General features: G+C 37.1%; 1 protein-coding gene across 1 annotated transcript; it reads right to left on the bottom strand.

Moving 5' to 3' along the window:
- Positions 1-7275: 7275 nt before the first annotated feature.
- On the bottom strand, positions 7276-7770 carry LOC132314138 (uncharacterized). The gene has a single exon (XM_059813037.1). It carries the CDS (start codon positions 7768-7770, stop codon positions 7276-7278), a length of 495 nt encoding a protein of 164 aa, XP_059669020.1.
- Between the last annotated feature and the right edge of the window lie 7983 nt (positions 7771-15753).

Here is a 15753-nt window from a genome sequence, read left to right as displayed (position 1 = left end):
CGCAAGGTGATGTCTCTCAGTCGATAATGCAATTTCTTTAACATTCGTACTCTTTTGTTGGCTTTGGGCTTCTTTTGCAACTGACAAGGCTCGGAGTTGTGTCTATTTTTCGAGAGATCCACTTCTTGTATGAAAGGGTTGTTCTCATCTTGAGTAATTGCACAGTTTCTTCTAGCTGCTAAATCAAACGCATATGGTCCATAAGTAAATTCTCCACTGCATATAGGATTTGTAACTATAACGACATCTTCTCCAAGAAAGCCTTCATTGCCTTTTGTTTGGAGGAGAAAAAAAAAAAAAAAAAAAAAAAAAAAACTATTAGATGTGATTTAAAAATATAAAAAAAAAATTCTTTACTTGGATGGGTTCCGAACTGTTATTAACTCCCTCAAACAAGCGATCTAGATTACGAGGAATAACAATCCGATCATATGGAAAGTTATTTTCTCCTACATTTTTCCAGTTACGGTCTTCATCATCGGTTTCTTTATCTGAATGGACTAACAATTGAGAATGGTGCCGAGATTCTGCTGGTGATAGAAATTGCTCCGTTGGCGTGCCTGCAATGATGTTGTTGATGTTGTGCTTTGCAATAGCTTCTTGTCTGTAAAAAGAATTTGACTTGGATCCAATAATGATGACTTTTCTGACTTTGGTTGGCGGTTCATTTGGAGAAACCGTACGCTTGGTCGATAGTGAGGTTGGTCTTTTATTTTTAAATGGACCAATATATACGCTGGACCACTATTTGGCATATGCTTTAGTAACTGAGGACTTCTGGTGGCTGGATGTTGAGGGAAGCAACACATCGCAACCAGAAGAATAATGGACGAATGAGTTCTAATGCTTTAAAAACTCTTTTAAGGTGCAACTACGAAAGTCATTCTTTAATTTTTCAGGAATATCTTGGTGGTACCCAAATTATTGGCTAAATCTGTGTGGACTATACGGTTCAATGATGAGACGGTCATTTTGCCGTAATGTCAAATAACATGATCGAAGACTGATTAGGGAGTCAGAGTCGGCCTTTATCATCTTTCCATTATCCATAATGAGTCACTGTTTTGAAGATCTTTTAGCCATACGAGTTAAATTTATTCCTTTATATGATCTGAATAAATTTTATGCTTCAAAATCGTCAAAGTATCTTGTTCCTCCTTCGCCTGCATATAATGTCATTTGAGGCCAATAGTTGATATGAGGAATGGTAAAATAAGTTCTGAAATATTCACTCAACAATCCGAATACATAATGTATAGGAAATATTGTAGAGCAGCTTCTAGGATCTAGTGAGGAAACAATCTCGTTCAAGCCTCTGTAAATACTGGCCAAAACCGGGATGGAAAGACAAATTTTGCAGCCATCTGCCAACATGCTTGCAACCTTAAAGGTCCCAGGATGAATCATGTTGCCAGGGTGTGCAGGCAAGGCAAATTTGTAAAGCCAACATGCTAAAAAAATAGCTAGATAAGTGGTGTCTCTCGATGCTTCATCTACACCAAGGTTGATAAATACTTCCTTCTCTTTGGTGGACATCGGCTGGACAGGAGGGATTACACCAGACGGGTTTTGAGTCCCCCTTGGACGTTGAACTTTATTTTTTGTTGTTCTTTTTAAGGGTTTGACATGTCTTGATACACATTTGAACCAGAAATTAATCCAATCAGATATCTTCACATTCTGATCTCCTTTATACTTCTTACAGAGTGTGTGGAAAGCCAAAAATAGGTGTTGACAACTCAGGGGGAGAGAATTTTTGTTGTTGCCAGCTCTCGAGAGTTCATCTACGCAAGGAATAACTTCATCATAAATTTTTCCTTGATGAGGAAGACCGCCTAGCATATATAAATCTCAAAGGAAAATTGACAGCTCGCCAATAGAACAATGAAGAATATTAGTGGCTGGGCACTAACATTCAAGGAATGTTTTGAATACATCTTCATGGTGATCATATGAAAATAGGAGGTGAATAGAGCACCATGTGGTTGTTGTTTTGATAAAAAGTCGTGGAAATGTGCCAAGACATCTTCTAACCACTCCCAATATAGTTCGGTGTGTGGCAACAACAGAAAGTATATAGGGAATACTCTGTGATACTTCCTTCGCCTGAACATTAAGACACAAGAGTGAAAACTGGTTTTCCTCAACAACTCTCTCATGAAATGAAGAATTTAGTATCAAGGCTTCAGAGACAATAGATTCTTCATTAATTTGATTAAGACCAAAGTTGGTGAGTTCGCATGTGGCCGTGCATGTCTAATAAGATGAACAATGTTCATTGTCAAGATAAGGCACTAGAATGGCATTGCGACCGAAAAGTGAGTCATATACACTTAATGTCATTCCTTGGACTCTTTGACTATTTTCGCTCTCTAAGATAGTCATCTTTTGCTTTGCGAAACACTTGAACACCACCATGATGGAACAACAACAAATTTTAAAGCTCAATTGGTGTTGTATAAAAGGAGAATTTTAATTTCTGCTACGGCTGACAAAATCAAGTTGATATACCCAATCAAGTCCTTTAAAAAAAATAATAATAATAAAAAGTTAGAGGAACGTGATAAAAATAAAAATTAAAAAAGACAGCAAAAGCGTGAAAAACGAGAATAAAAAAAAAAAAGAAGTCAACTATCAGTTGAAAGCAGAAAAGTTGCTAGACTTTCGTTTTTTCATTTGGCGTGCATGGTGATTGTAAAATATACATGGTATATATGTTATTTATGGTCTGGAAGTGATCAGTGAAAAAAAAAAAAAAAAACAAATTCAAAAGGTCAAAAAGTGGAGATTTCTTTGTTTTGCGTGATATCACATATGAATGATCATTGTGATTCTTTACTCTTCTTTGAGGACATGGCAATGTGTTTAGGAAATTTACCCCAAAGTTAGTAAAGCAGAAAAAAAAAAAAAAAAAAAAAAATGCAGAAAGGCATGAAAAAAAAAAATGACATACTGATTATTTGTTCAGGGCAAGCGAAGTTCTTCAGAGGCTGCAATCCTATAAGTCTTCAGAGGCTATTAAAATTGATGTCAAACCCCATGACATAGGTGGTATATATAGGCAACAAAATACCTCCTATTTGTACTGGGATTTGTATAATTCAGTTCAAATGGAAAAGTAAAATTCTAATACAAAGTTGAATAGAAAAGTGAAAAAGGAAACTTTACAAATTCAAAGATCATGATGGATACTTCAAGTCCCATTTGAAATTGGATAGAAAAGTGGAAAAAGGAAACTTTACAAATTCAAAGACCAGGTTGGATACTTCAAGTTCTGTTTGAAATTGGAGACAAGTTCGGTCAAATTGGGAATCGAAGTGGGGGCAATTTGTAGACACTAAAATTTTAATGGACTTTTATTTTGACAAATTGACTCATTAAATATGGGTCTAATGTTTAATTAAATTATTTAGCCCAAGCTTAGTCCATTTAAATTATTTAATTAGCCCAGCCTAGATGATTAAATAGAAAGATAATTATTCCTAATAAAATATATTTGGCATAATTATTTTTAAGGATAATTATCAAAATATAACCGGCTCGACCCAATTATAATTTTATCCTTATCAGGAGATGACACGTGCCATCATCCTATTAATCCAATAAGCCTATAAATAGAGGCCTGGAAGAAGGAGGAAGGACACAAAAATTCAGAATTCGGAAATCTACAATTCCAGAAAGAAATACAGAAACTCTCATCCCCAATATCCAAACCCAAAAGCGAAGAACACCATGCACATCAAATCGTGTCGTTCTTCATCAAATTTCACTGTGAATAACAACAAGCACAGCCAAAGATGTGCTGTTCTTCATCCAAATTCCACAGTAATTCAAGATCAAGCCGTGTAACCCTCAGATCCAACTAACCAAAAAGGAGATCGAATTAGAGGACCTTATGCTTTGTAAAGAATATTACAGAGGATTGTACTCCAATTTTTCCAATTTAATAAAATATTATTTTTGCTCCATATTTTGTTCTTATTTGCAGACTACAAAATTTGTGTGTACAACTTGTATAAAGTGGCTAAGGCCTCGAAATCTTCAAGCACTTCCACCTCTAGTGCTAGTATTCCTGTTGCTCCTTGTCCAACTGGGGAGGCCCTACAAGTCGCTAAAACTCAATTGCTCCAGAACCTTGGAAAAAATGTTGAAGAGATTCCTTCATTTTAACAAAATTTGATCACTGTCTTGTCTACATTGAAGGAAAATCCAAAGTTTTCTCCAGAGATTAAGTTGTCCTTAAATCAATTACAACACCAGTTGCCTTCCATGGTGGAAAATATCAATTCCTTGATAGCGGCAACTGCTGAACTTATCAGAAAGTTCAATTAAAGGATAAAGCTTCTGAGGATCTCAATAACAACCTTCATCCTTATCATGTGATCAAAACCAAGTTTAATCAACTGGCTGATAAAAAGAAAAGTCTTACTGCTAAGATAGAGAGAATTCAAAAGGAACTGGAAAAGCTTAAGACTAAAGAAGTTGAATTGGAACAAATTGCTCAAGCAATCTTTGCTGAGTTAAGCAAACCTAGGAAGAGCTGGGAAGATCTTGCTGAAGAAATTCCTTTTCTAGAAGAAATGAAAGACAAGGTTGTGGAAGTGGCTGACCAATCCAAGTGGTGTTGTTGCGGTTACCAATGCTTAATGATGTGCAAAGAGTGTGAGTGTGCAATGTGGCCAAGTTTTAAATTTATAATAGCCACTACTACCTCTAACTAAAAATATAGCTAGGGTGAGTAGGGATCGTCCCAAGAGATTATAGGCATGCTTGCAATGGAAACAAGGTATAGGGTTAGTAGGTAGAGTGATCAAAAGATGGTTTGTTTGGTTGAGTAAATTACAATGCAAACTAATTAAAGCAAGCTAAAAGTAACAATTTAGAAATAGGGAAAAAGATATAGAAGAGAGGACTTAGGGTACTAGAGCTCACCACTAAGCTTGACTTCACTAGACATTAGCAATTGTATATCAATGGGGAAATTGAATTGTAACTTATGTGTGTGTGTGATATTAATTGAAACTAGGCATAGATGGCAAATAAGTATAGATTGTCTAGCCAATTCAAATGCACAACCAATCAAATGAGACCAAAATCCATTCAATAAAACCACAATTTATGCCCACACAACTATCTAGAAACATACACCCTTTGCATTCATAAGTGTGGAACTCCACGAAACAAGAGTAGATTGTCCACCCATCTATGAATCTAAAGCAACTACACTACATCTACACTAAAGACATGGAAATTAAACTAAGTAAGCTAAATGTGTGGCACAATCCATCAAGAAACAAGTGTAAACCATCAAATAAATTACAAGAATATTCAATTAAGCAATATATTTTGACCATCTCTAGATTAACTTCATCCATACACATAGACATGTATAAATTCCACTAAATCTAGAGAAAAGCACATGAATCATCCATTCTAACATACATAGACATATGATTAGAAATAGTTAATCAATTGAAAGCATTAATCCATACACATTAAATAGAAACCACAAGATATATATATAAATCCAAGATCAAAACATTTGTTACAAGTAAATCCCCAAAAATATACAAAGCACTAGATCTAGGAAGCAAACTTAGGGGCTACTCTAGCCCCAAGTAGATGTTTAGCCACTCATTAAAGTAGTCATCCAACCCTCAAGGGCTATCTCCATGGTAGGAATGACCTCCTTCTTGATGGAAACCCTAGAAGAATGGAAGAACTCCCAAGAATGTGTAAAAGCTCTCTAGTCTCTAGTCTCCTCTCCAAGATATGAGATATGTTGTTCTATGAAAGTTATCAAAGTTTTTTCTCTTAAAATGGTTCCAAATCCTTATATAGGTAGCTCAAGTGTCACACCCAATGGTCTGGGCTCGTACACCAAGGTCCCTCCAATGATTGTACCACGAGCCAACTTTTAATAAGCTGGAATTTGTTTAATTTTAGACTTGAGGAGGTTCGATCGATCGAACTATGTTAAGATCGATCGAACTTGGGTGAGATCCATCGAATGCTGCAAAGATCAATCATCCTTACCGGCGCCTTTTTGAATAAAGACAAATCTTTGAGATATTTTGGGAAAGAGACAAAAGTGGTAGGTGGGGTGGTATGTGTGGATAAGATCAAATAATTTCGATCGATCTGAGAAGTGTTGGATTGATTGAAGATGGTGAAATCTTTTGGATAAGGACAAAGGCTTTGATCCATCTTGAAGTGTCTAGATCAATCTTTCTCTGATCGATTGAAGGAATGTTGAGATCGATCGAACTTGCTGACTTTCCACACTTTGCTTCGACTTTGCTCTTTTCTTCCATTCAGCTTGAGATAGCTTCTTTTATGCTCTTATTTAGCTGTATTGACTTATTTTTGGGATAGGCACCTAAAAAGGGCAATAATACGAAATTAGTCTAAGATGGGAAAATAAGATAGATAAAGGTCCTAGAATACCTAAGCTTAAGAGGTTTAAATACGCAATTTTCAGCGCTCATCTCTAAACTTTTTTGGGAAAGCTTCAAAGGCAAGTTTGCCTCTTTGTGAAATGATGTGGTTCTTTGTTAATCCTTATGTCCCTTCTTGGACACTTTCTTTTAATGTAACTATTATAGGTGTTTCAGCTTTGTACACCTTTCTTTTGAATGGCATGTAAGGGAACTTTCTCATATATTAAAATGCCATTTTTAGTTTCATCCCACTTATTTGTGCTTTCAAACACACTTTTATTTAATTAAAACAAAATGCATAAAAAATAAAAGGCAAGATTGAAAATATAACTTGAGAACCATGAGTTGGTTCCAAATACAATACTTTAAAAACATGAAAATAACCAAAATACCTCTTGCTGGAATATTTGGTTGTTTTATTCATTTGGAAATCCTACAAAAATTCATAATAGCCAAGGCTAGTGAAATGGCCATTAGAAAATTTTCAAGCGTTTCCATAGGAAAAATCCTCTTTTCTTCCAAATGCTACTTTCCTTTTGGAAGGCTTGACAAACCGTTCATTCAGCTGGTTTTAGTATTCTTTTCTCACAGGCTTCAAAGATTGAGAGGTGATACTGTTTCAAGTATACCCCATTGATGGGAGATGAATGAGGCTCACCATCTATATCCATCAACTGATAGGCTCCTTTTCCTAGACCCTTTCAAATAAGAAAAGTCCTTCCCATTTTGGAGTCCACTTGCCATACTCTTTATCTCTAGTTCCGAGTGGTAATTTGACTTTCCAAACCATGTCTACTTCTAGGAATGACTTAGCCTTTACTTTTTTATTGTAGGCTCATATCACATTCTTCTTTTGTGCAATGACATGGTCTAAAACACTTAACCAACCTTCATCAAGGTCTTCTGACTCTGCTAGCATGGCTTGAGTATATTCAGCTAGAGTTAGCTCATTTTGAAAAGCTACTTTTGCTGACTTCACTATTATCTCCATTCGAAGTACTACGTCTTGTCCATATGTTAACATATAAGGAGTAACTCCAATACTTAATCTTTTTGAATTTCTATATGCCCGCAATGCTTCTGACAAGAGGTTATGCCACTGCCATGGATACTTCTCAATCATCTTCCCAATTATGCCAATGATGACTTTGTTAGACACCTCTGCTTGTACATTTGCCTGATCAAAGTATGGAGTAGAGCTTATGAACTGGATATTATATACATCGAAGAGATTTTGCACCATACTTCCTAGCAAAGAAAGACTTCTATCAATGGTGATGGTTTCTGGAATTCCAAACCAGTGAATGGTACGTTTTTCAATGAAATCCATCACTGTTGATTGTACACAAGATTTTTAAGGAATGGCTTCCACCCATTTTGTGAAATTATCTATGGCCACAACTATATGAGTATGATTATCAGCAGAAGGAGGTATGATTTTTCCAATAAAATCTAACGCCCAACCTCTAAATGGCCAAATCTTCACCACAAGTTGCATGTTGATGGCTGGTACTCTCTGAATAGGACCATACTTCTGAAAAGCTTGACAACTTTTGGCAAAGTCATTACAATCTTTTAAAATGCCTCTCCAATGATATTCGTACCTTCTTAACAGCCATCTCATTTTTATTCCATCTTGATGAGCTCCACATAGCCGGTTATGAACCTCTCCCATGACTTGAACTGATTCCAGCTTGTCCAAACACCTTAGGAGAAGACCATGTTCTTTGTTTTTCTTGTACAATTCTCCGTCCATCAGAATGTAGTGAGGCGCGACAAGCTGAATTTTCTTATTCGCATCTGTGCTTGGATTCATCAGGAACTTAATAATAGGAACTCTTCAATCATCTGGATCCGCCTCCTCCAAGTCAACATAACTAACTTCCAAATGTTCATTCCTTATTTCTACAGATGGAAATGGTCTCCTTTTTATTGAGATTATGGTTTCTTCTACTCCAGGTGGAACTTTTATACTGGATGCTACTTGAGCTAGTACATCTGCCTCTTTGTTCAGGTATCTTAGCCAATGTTGTAACTGATAATCATCAAATTCATTAAGTAATTGTAAGGCCAAGAAATGGAAAGGCCTCAGATGATGACTAAGGCATCTGTATTCATCAGCCATTTGGTTGATCACGAGCTTGGAATCTCCAATGATAAGTACACTTCTTGCCTTCATTTCCAGTAGAATTTCTAGACCAATTATGAATGACTCATACTTAACCTAATTGTTAGTACACAAATAATCCAAAAAGAAAGAAAATGATGTCTTTCTTTACCTCAGCCCCTCCTCCATCACTAATACATGAACCATTAAAGAGTAATGTCCATGGAGAATGTTCGAGGTAGAGACTATCCACCTTGTCACACACTTCTGTTGCTATTTCAGTGGAAGGGTAATCAACCAGAAACTCTGCTAATACACGACCTTTGATGGCTTTCTGTGAAAAGTAATTAAAACTAAACTCCATCAAGACCAATGACCACTTTCCAATTCTTTCAATAATCAAAGGCCTCGATAGCATGTACTTAATCAAATTAGTTTGAGAAATAATGTACACAACAACCGAAAACATGTATATTCTTAATTTCGTAGCAAAATAATACAAAGCAAGATATGACTTTTTAATTGGAGTGTACCTACATTCCACTGGAGTGAGTACTCGACTGAGGAAGTAAACAGCCTGTTCCTTTCCCCACTCATTATTTTGTGCTAATAGAGTCCCAATGGACTCCTTAGCGGCCGATAAGTATAACCTTAAAGGCTGCTTCTTTATTGGTGGTATCATTACAGGTGGGTTGACCAAATATCTTTTAAGTTCTTCAAAAGCTGCTTGATGCTGGTTTGTCCACTGGAAATCTTCTATTTCTTTCAACTTCAGAATAGATGAAAAAACATGGTTTCTTCCAGCATAATTGGAAATGAATCTACGAAGAAAACCTATCTACCCCAGAAACCTTTGAAGCTCCTTCTTACTCTGAGGAGGTTGTGCTTCCATAATGGCCTTAGCTTTGTTCCTATCAACCTCTATTCCCCTCTGATACACCAGAAAGCCTAAGAAATTTCCAGCTGAAACTCCAAAAACGCATTTCAATGGATTCATCTTTAGTTGTGCATCCTTATCCTTTTAAAGGCCATCTCTAAGTTGATCAAGTGTTAAGGCTTTTCTGATGACTTGATGACCACGTCGTCTATATAAACCTCCATAAACCTGCCAATCATATCATGAAAAATCGCATTCATCGCCCTTTGGTAGGTAGCACCTGCATTCTTAAGGCCGAACGGCATAACCACCCATTCAAATGTCCCAATAGAACCTGGATATCTAAATGCCGACTTTGGAATATCTTCCTCAGCAATATAGATCTGACTGTAACCAGAATGGCCATCTATGAATGATAGAATTCCATTCTTTGCCATTGTATCTACCAATTGATCTACCATGGGCATTGGATATTCATCCTTTGGAGTTGCAAAGTTGATATTTCAAAAATCTATGCATACTCTTAGCTTGCATGCCATTCTTCTTGATGACTGGCACTATATTTGAAAGCCATTCCATATACCTGGTAGTTCTGATGAAACCCGCCTTTAAAAGCCTTTCAATTTCTTCTTTGACTTTCAAAATAACCTCCTATAACATTTGATGAGCGCTAAAAAGTGCGTATTTAAACCCCTTAAGCTTAGGCATTCTAGTACCTTTATCTATCTTACTTTACCATTTTAGATTGATTTCATATTATTTCCATTTTCAGGCACTTATCCTGAAAAAAAGCTAACTCGGCCAAATAAGAGCTTAATTGAGGCAATTCTAGGATTAAACAAAGAAAGGAGCAAAGTGGAGAAGGAAAGAAGCAAATAAAGCCAAAGGTGGCAAGCAGCAAAGTTCGATCGATCCAAGTTTAAGGTTCTATCAATTGAACAATGATCAATCTCAACACTTCAAGATAGATCCAAGCCTTGACCCAAAAGCATAAAGTCCAAAAGTTTGATCGATCCAACACCACCCTTCGATCGATCGAACACTTTTGTCCTTATTCAAATGATTGATCCTATCCACAGCTATACCACTCACTAACCACTTTTGTCCTTTTCTCTCAAAATATCTCGAATTTGTCTTTTCCCAAAAAGCTGAACCAGTTGGATCGATCCAGCCTAAGTTCGATGGATCTCAGCCAGTTCGATCAATCCAAGTCCAAGGTTTGATCTATCGAACTTCCTCCAGTGCAAAAAAGTTAAATTTCCATCTCATTAAAAGTTGTCCTTTTATCCAATCATTAGGGAATATTGTGTGCACGACCCCAGCTCATTTTGGGTGTCATTTTGACCTACCTATATAAAGATAAAGATTGCTTTTTACAAAGGAGAGCCAATTTCATTTTCATATCATCTCTTGGAGAGCAAGCTTAGAAGAAAAGGAGGCTAGAGACACCATTGGAGTTCTTCGTCAACAAGGAGCAGATTTCAACCATGGAGTTAGCCCTTAAGGGTCGGAGCAACATCACCATGAGTGGCTAGACATCCTCTTGGGGCTAGAGTTAGCCCCAAGCAAGCTTTCTATATCTTAATCTTGTGTATTATTGAGGGATTAGTGTTGTAATTGATGTTTTGGCACTTTGATATATATAGATCTTGTTTATTCAATGATTTATATGGTTATTGATCATTTCATTCTATCCATATGTCTACGTATGCTAGAATAGATGTTCATGTGCTTGTCTTTAGATTTAGTGTTATTGATGCATGTCTATGTGTATTGATGCTATAGATTTAGAGATTGTCAAAACATAGTGCTTAAAGGAATGCTCTTGTGATTCTCTTGATGGTTCATACTTATTCCTTGATGGATTCTACCTCTCCCCTGGTTTATTTTCATGCTAGTAGTGTAGTTGTAGTGTAGTGTTAAATAGGAGGACAATCTACATTTGTTATTTGATGATCCAAGCTTTTGAATGCAAGTAGCATATATCTCTATCCTTGTGTTGTATTTGGATTGTGAGCTTAATGAAAGGATTAATGATTTGTTTTAATCTTTTGTACCTTTCACACGTTGTTTAGACAATATTTGCTTCATTGCTTAGATATACTGTGCCTTTCACATGATGTTTAGACAATACATGTTTAACTAGTCATCCTTGCTTGTTGAATCAACCAAACATACACACACCAATATTGCAACACAACATTTTCCCTCATTAGTCACTTGACAATGGTATAGAAGTGCATTGTTTGGTGGTGATCTCTAAACCCCAAGATCTCTCTCTCTATTACTTACTCTTAATTGCATTCTTTTGTTATCACTTAGTTTAATTTAGTTGCTCTCTAATCAACCAACCAACCAATTGTTTGATCACTCGACCTACTAGCCCTAATAACAATTCCATGACATTGCTCGATCCTCCTAATCCCTTGGGACGATCCTTACTCACCCTAGCTATATTTATAGTGAAAGGTAGTAGTGGTTTCTATAAATGTAAAACTCTTGGCCCTCGCCTTAGAATCCACACACTCTTCAAGCTTGATGTGGTGGTTTACGGCAAACGCCCGCATCAACATTCTTCTAGGAGATTGTTTGAAAGGCCGGTACCCTTCCTTGATTGGTAGCTTGTGCTCCACCAATTTTTTAGAAAGACCAGGCAGCTCTCCATATGTCCAACCAAAGCAATCCTTGAACTCTTTCAAGAGAGAAATCAATTCCTCTTGGAAATTTGGTTCTAACAGCCCACTTATATAAGTTGGCAGTGGATCTTCCTCTGTCCCTAATTTAATTTCTAACAGTGGATCCTGAACCTCGACCTTAAATCATTAAGCTTTGCTGGAGTAGACTTCAAATCTGCTAGTTGGATTACATTTAGTTTACCTTCTGGATCTTCTATGGCTTCTACCAAGTTACTGGAAAGTACCTTGGCACATCGTCTACTTTGTTCTAGCCATAATTCAGCTAGGTATGCTTTTAATCTTGCTAGGCAACAATTCATCGCCTGGTTTCTTTCCCTCTCTTTCTTGTGAGCTTCTTGCATTAAAAATTTTTAAAGTGAAAGGCATTAGACCTCAGCCTGTGAAAGGATTGCTGGCCTAGACATCTCCTGGAACAACTCTTTAGCTTCTTCTTCTATAAGAGTTTTCTGCATTATTGCCGACTTGGGTCGGCCCTTGCTGTCTTTTCCAATGAACCTTACTGTCATGAACTCTCCATTGTCAAGCTCGGCATCTGCATGATATACTTTCGCAATGAATGCTTTATTGTCTACTTCTACAATCTTAACTTCATCGCTATCCCAAAAAATTAGCATTTGATGCAACGTGAATGGAATGCAAAATTTGGGATGTATCTATTCGTGGCCTAATAATAAATTATAAGCCGCTGTGGATTCCACAATAAAGAATGCTATCATGGTGGACACTAGGAATTACATCCTCAACTGTCTTGCCCAATTTCCTCATGACATTAATATGAACAATATTCAGCACTGAGCCATTGTCTACCAAAACTCTTAAAAATGGACAGCCCTCAATTAATACCTTTATATAGAGTGGCTTCAACTGCTGAGTCATTCCAACAGGGGGTTTCTCCAAAACCACCTTCTTTGGAGTTGGAAATATATCATTTTGAATTTTAATTTCATAAGGCTCTTGGAAAGCCTCGGCTTCTTCTTCTGAAAATTCCTCTGTAATTTCTTCTATGTGTATACCATCAATCCTTTTTTCTGGAACCAAATCCAATTCATCAACTTCTATTTCTTCTGGAATTGACTCGTCATCAGCAACATCACCTATCATTGAAGATAGTTGATTTGGTTTTGACTCAACGACCAATGGAAGGATAATAACCATGTTACATGACATTTCTTCTACAAAGCTCCCAAAATGTATTTTCTTCCAACTGGATGAGCTTTGAGAACACTCTAGTTCTTTTATTGGGATTACTTCTTGCACCTTCCTCTTCCACAATGGACTCTTCTAGCTCAGAAGTGAAGTCTTCTAAACAGTCTAGGCCTCTATCTCTTCCCCTTACAAATTTCTCGGTCAGGTCTGTGGGCTTTCTTACTTCACTTTTGGCTTTCCAACCATAATCCTCCTCCACAGCTTTCTTCCTTCTGTTCTTCTTCTCTGGAAATGACAATTCTGTGTTCGCGTGTAAGCTGCATCCCTATATTTGGGAAACTTGGGATAGTCCACCCTTTTCCACCTTTCTGAATGAGGAATTAGGGGCTTGACCACCCTTGGATTGAAGGTTTTGGTTTCTTTCTTTACCTACACTTCTGAAGCAACTCTAGGTTTTTCATGAGAAGCACTACCAAACTCCTCATCTTTTCTGATAAGCCTTTCCACCTTCTCTTCATGAAACCTAGAATCTCTTTTTCTAAGTAGAAGAATGCTTCTTTTCTTATAATCCCTTACTTCCAAGTTTCTGCATATTCAGGCCTTTTATGATTAATAAGCCTTCTATCAACATACCGTTCTTTAACTGGAATAATTACAGTAACCGAATCAACCGGCTGACAGAAAGTCAATCTATCATGAACCTTTCTTTTCTGGCCACGCTCCTCACTTGATGTCTGCCCCTCTTTGTTCTTACCCCTGGACTTATGGACCTTGCACTAAGGACAACACCCTTGCGGGATGAGGGTAATTTGAGCTTCTTGGAGTTGCCTTTCTAGTTCTGCCATAGTTTTTTCCAATGGAATTGACTCTGGCTTAGCCACTATTTTCCCTTTAGCCTTTCCTTCCTCCAAGTCCACCTTCTTTCTAGGGTTGTCAGCAGTGATACTAATTACATTGGTAGTAACTACTGCTAGAAAAGGATTCCCATCTACTCCCATTGCTTCACTTTTCTCTGGAAACTTCATATTCCCCTCCTTGATCACTTTTTGCACAATATTACAAAAAATAACATAATTATTAGTTGAATGTCTCCAAGAATTGTGATACTTACAATATTTTTTTCTAAGTAAATCATTAGAAGTTGGGAGTTTATGCCCAGGAGTTAGAATTAGCTGTTTGTCGGCCATCAGCAAGTCGAATATTTGCTCAGCCTTGGTAATGTCAAAGGAATATCCTTTGGTGGAATCAGGTATCCCTGTCTTATTTGAAATGGAAGCGGCTTGGGCACTAGTCGTAGCTACAGATTTGATTTTACAAGTGCCTCACAAATATATGGCTTTTTTATATTTAACTCTGCTACATAGACTTCAAAATCGCTATCAAGGTCAACAGCAAAGACTTCATAATTTGGGTAGTGATAGTAAATTCCTTTTGAGAAAGCTTTTATATCCTTCTCCTCATAAAGTAATCCTTCATACTTGGCAACTCTACTCACTAAGTCAAAGAGATTGCAGAACTCTATCCCTGCAAATTTCTTGCGCAATTCAAGGTCTAGACCATTGACAGCCATTCTGACATACTTGACTTCAGGAAGATTTACATGGCACTTATGCTTTGCCTTTCTGAACCTGGACAAGAAGGTTTCTACGGACTCTCTTGGCAATTGGTTAAGCATAGAAAGATTAGCCATGGAAACTTCTGGCTCAGTTTGATAGAAATGTGAAAGGAACATCTCTTCAAACTGATGCCAACTATTAATGGAATTTGCAGGCAAGTTAGTGTACCATCTGAAGGCATATCTGGTCAAAATATTAGGAAATAACTGGACTTTTAACTATTGATTGCCTCCTGCTTCACCGCACTGAACCGTAAATCGGTTTATGTGTTCTACGGTGGATGGTTGCCTTCGCCACTAAAAGTGGCAAATTCAGGAATTCTGATATTCCTTGGATATTCAACATTATCTACGAACTCAGGTTATGGTTTCCTATAGAAAGGTCTTCCACCCCTTTTAGTCAAACTAAATTATTGCTAAAAGAATTCAGTAAGTTGGCATCTATCCCACATCACCGACAACTGGATTGGTGGTTGGTAATTCTTTGGCTATCCTTGTGGTTAGTTAGCCATAGGTTGCCCCCCAAACATCATTGGAAACATGTTTGGGTCTGGGTTATTCCTCTACTGACCTCTATTGCCTCCTTGGTCAGAAGGCTCCCTTGGTATGTTCTGCCCCCCACCTGTTACAGGAAAAACCTAAGGTGGTCTTTGAGGAATAGTATGAGGTGGCTGAACATTCTGCTGGTCGACATTGGGTGGAAAGTATGATAAGTGCCGAATATTGTATATTCAAGCGCCCTTATTTGCATTAGTTAAGTCCATTAGTTGATTATACTGAATAGTTTAGCTTTAGTTGCATGCTTTTGTCTATTTTCAGGTTGGTTCCCCAAAGAAAGTTAAAAGTGACGCTTTGACAAGTTTTGAAGATCA

Source organism: Cornus florida, unplaced genomic scaffold (assembly GCF_030987335.1).
Source record: "Cornus florida cultivar Cherokee Brave unplaced genomic scaffold, ASM3098733v1 CherokeeBrave_3.0.0_Hap2_Chr06, whole genome shotgun sequence".
Classification (NCBI taxonomy): Eukaryota; Viridiplantae; Streptophyta; class Magnoliopsida; order Cornales; family Cornaceae; genus Cornus; species Cornus florida.
This window is presented reverse-complemented; position numbering and strand designations above follow the sequence as displayed.

Excerpts from the sequence above, each read along its gene's own strand:
- LOC132314138 (XM_059813037.1), bottom strand. The coding sequence starts at position 7,770 with ATGGATTTCATTGAAAAACGTACCATTCACTGGTTTGGAATTCCAGAA.